Below are 1,935 nucleotides of genomic sequence, written 5' to 3'. Positions count from 1 at the left end.
CTTTCATTCATTCATTAAGAGCTTTTTATTGGCTTCCTGAATGAGTTTAAGGGTTTCTTTAAGGTTTAAGTTGATTTTAAGAGATAAAACCCTTTTATTATTATTAATAACATCAAATATTTACCTTTAAAAAAATATCCTTTAACCATTAAAATGACTAAATTTAAGGTACAGATTAAAGGCTACCTGTGATGTCATTTAGTAAATAAACATGTTTAAACCTTAATATCTTGATGTTTTTCAGGATGAAGAAGCTGAAGGAGGAGATGGAAGGAGTCGTCAAAGAGCTGGCGGAGAACAACCACTTCTTAGAAAGGTGTGTTCACTACATACAGGGTTAGCTTAGCTTAGCACAAACACTTCAGGCAGGGGGGAACTGCTAGCGTGGCTCTGAGTGTGTTATATTAGTCTGATGCAGCTATGCTAACAGTTTCCACCTGCCTCCAGTGTTTGTGCTAAGCTAGGCTAACATGTGATCATGTGACTGTTTCCTTCAGGTTCGGGACTCTGACGCTGGACGGAGGTCTGAGGGGTTAAAATAATCTGAGACTTCTTCTTTTGCAGTTTTGTACATATTCTGTGTTTCTGGTGTAAATAATCTGAAGAACGTTGTTCTTCTTCTTCAGACTTTCTGTTAGAAACGACTTTAAACGCATATTTTTACCTGAAGATCAGTGAAGGAACTGTGAAACAGAAACCCTTAAAATAAACTCTTAATTATTAGTTTAACCCTGAAACCACATCAGACTCCTTCACACCTTAATGTGACTAAATCCCTTAAAAACACTGAAGAACTGCAGACTTTAAGGGTTCATAACTTTCCCCTGATTTAAATGTTAACGTGGAATATTTAACATATATGTTAATGATCTGTCAATTTGAGATTTAAGGTGATTTTAATGGTTAACCCTTTAAATGCGTTTTTTATTCTTTATAAACCTTTAAACTATGAAGATAGTACAAACAAAGAGGTACCTGTAATATTATTTTGTAAATATTAAGGTTTTTAAGGGTAGATTTATTACAGTCCATTAATGTTTTAGTCAGAATTTAGATTAATAATCTGGTTTAAATATCTGATAACTGATTAAGAATCCTTTAAAACGAATTTGTCAACAATAATCCCTTAACCTTAAAAACACCTTAAAGTCATGAATTCATTATTTGTCAAATATTTCACTTGGTTGTGTAAAAAATCTTCATTTGTTAAAGTCTTAAAGTTAAGAAGATTTTTAAGGGATTTACTTTTGTTTCGCACTTTTTCTTTTAAGTAAGGGCAGATTTAAGGTGTTTGGTGTGTTTAAGGGTTAATTTAGTCTATTTTAAGGGACGTTTAATGGTTTAAGGAACAAAGTAAAGTTATAGGAACCTTTAATTTAAACCTTAAATTAAAGGGCTTAAAATGTATCAATAATAATAAATGAATTTTCACCTTAATTGAAATATAACTTTCATGTTCTTTTATCCAGTTGAACTCTATACAAATCCTTAAACGGTGCATATAAGATCCGTTCAACTGTTAGTGGATCAACTGAAGGCATCGTAGAGAATATTAAAGGGTTAAGATTACATTTATTATTTATCAGTCGAGTTCTCGTACATCAATAAGCAACATGAAGAAGACTCTTTTTCTCACCAAGATGTTCATGTTTTGTTTTGTCTATAATCTGCATAAAAATGCTCACAAATTGTTTAAGAACTTGTAAATAAATAAAAATGTTGAAGGAGTCGTCTGAATGTTTTTGTCTGTAAAGAATTCAAAGCATCAAATCTGAGACTGATAAATAGAAAATGAGCATTTTAGGATATTTAGTTTGATTTATTAAATCAAAATGATTAACTTCCGAAAACTAAGTTGTAAATTGTAATAATCTAAACTATGATACTACATTTGGACTCTGAGATTTAAGAGGTAAAGATTTTGTAATAACTATT

The 1,935-nt window shown here is 31.1% G+C and overlaps 1 protein-coding gene across 2 annotated transcripts in view; it reads left to right on the top strand.

The window, feature by feature from the left end:
- Positions 1–1,729, top strand: part of tbk1 (TANK-binding kinase 1) — a 15,980-nt gene extending 14,251 nt beyond the window's left edge. For both annotated transcript variants that reach the window (XM_076111265.1, XM_076111266.1), the window contains exons 20-21: positions 245–316; positions 498–1,729. In XM_076111265.1, the coding sequence (XP_075967380.1) occupies positions 245–316; positions 498–537 (112 nt within the window). In that variant the 3' untranslated portion in view covers positions 538–1,729. The remainder of the gene's footprint in view (positions 1–244; positions 317–497) is intronic.
- Positions 1,730–1,935: the final 206 nt, after the last annotated feature.

The sequence above is a fragment of the Anarhichas minor genome, unplaced genomic scaffold, assembly GCF_050575085.1.
Source record: "Anarhichas minor isolate MPS153535 unplaced genomic scaffold, ASM5057508v1 ptg000044l, whole genome shotgun sequence".
NCBI classification, from domain to species: Eukaryota; Metazoa; Chordata; class Actinopteri; order Perciformes; family Anarhichadidae; genus Anarhichas; species Anarhichas minor.
This window is presented reverse-complemented; position numbering and strand designations above follow the sequence as displayed.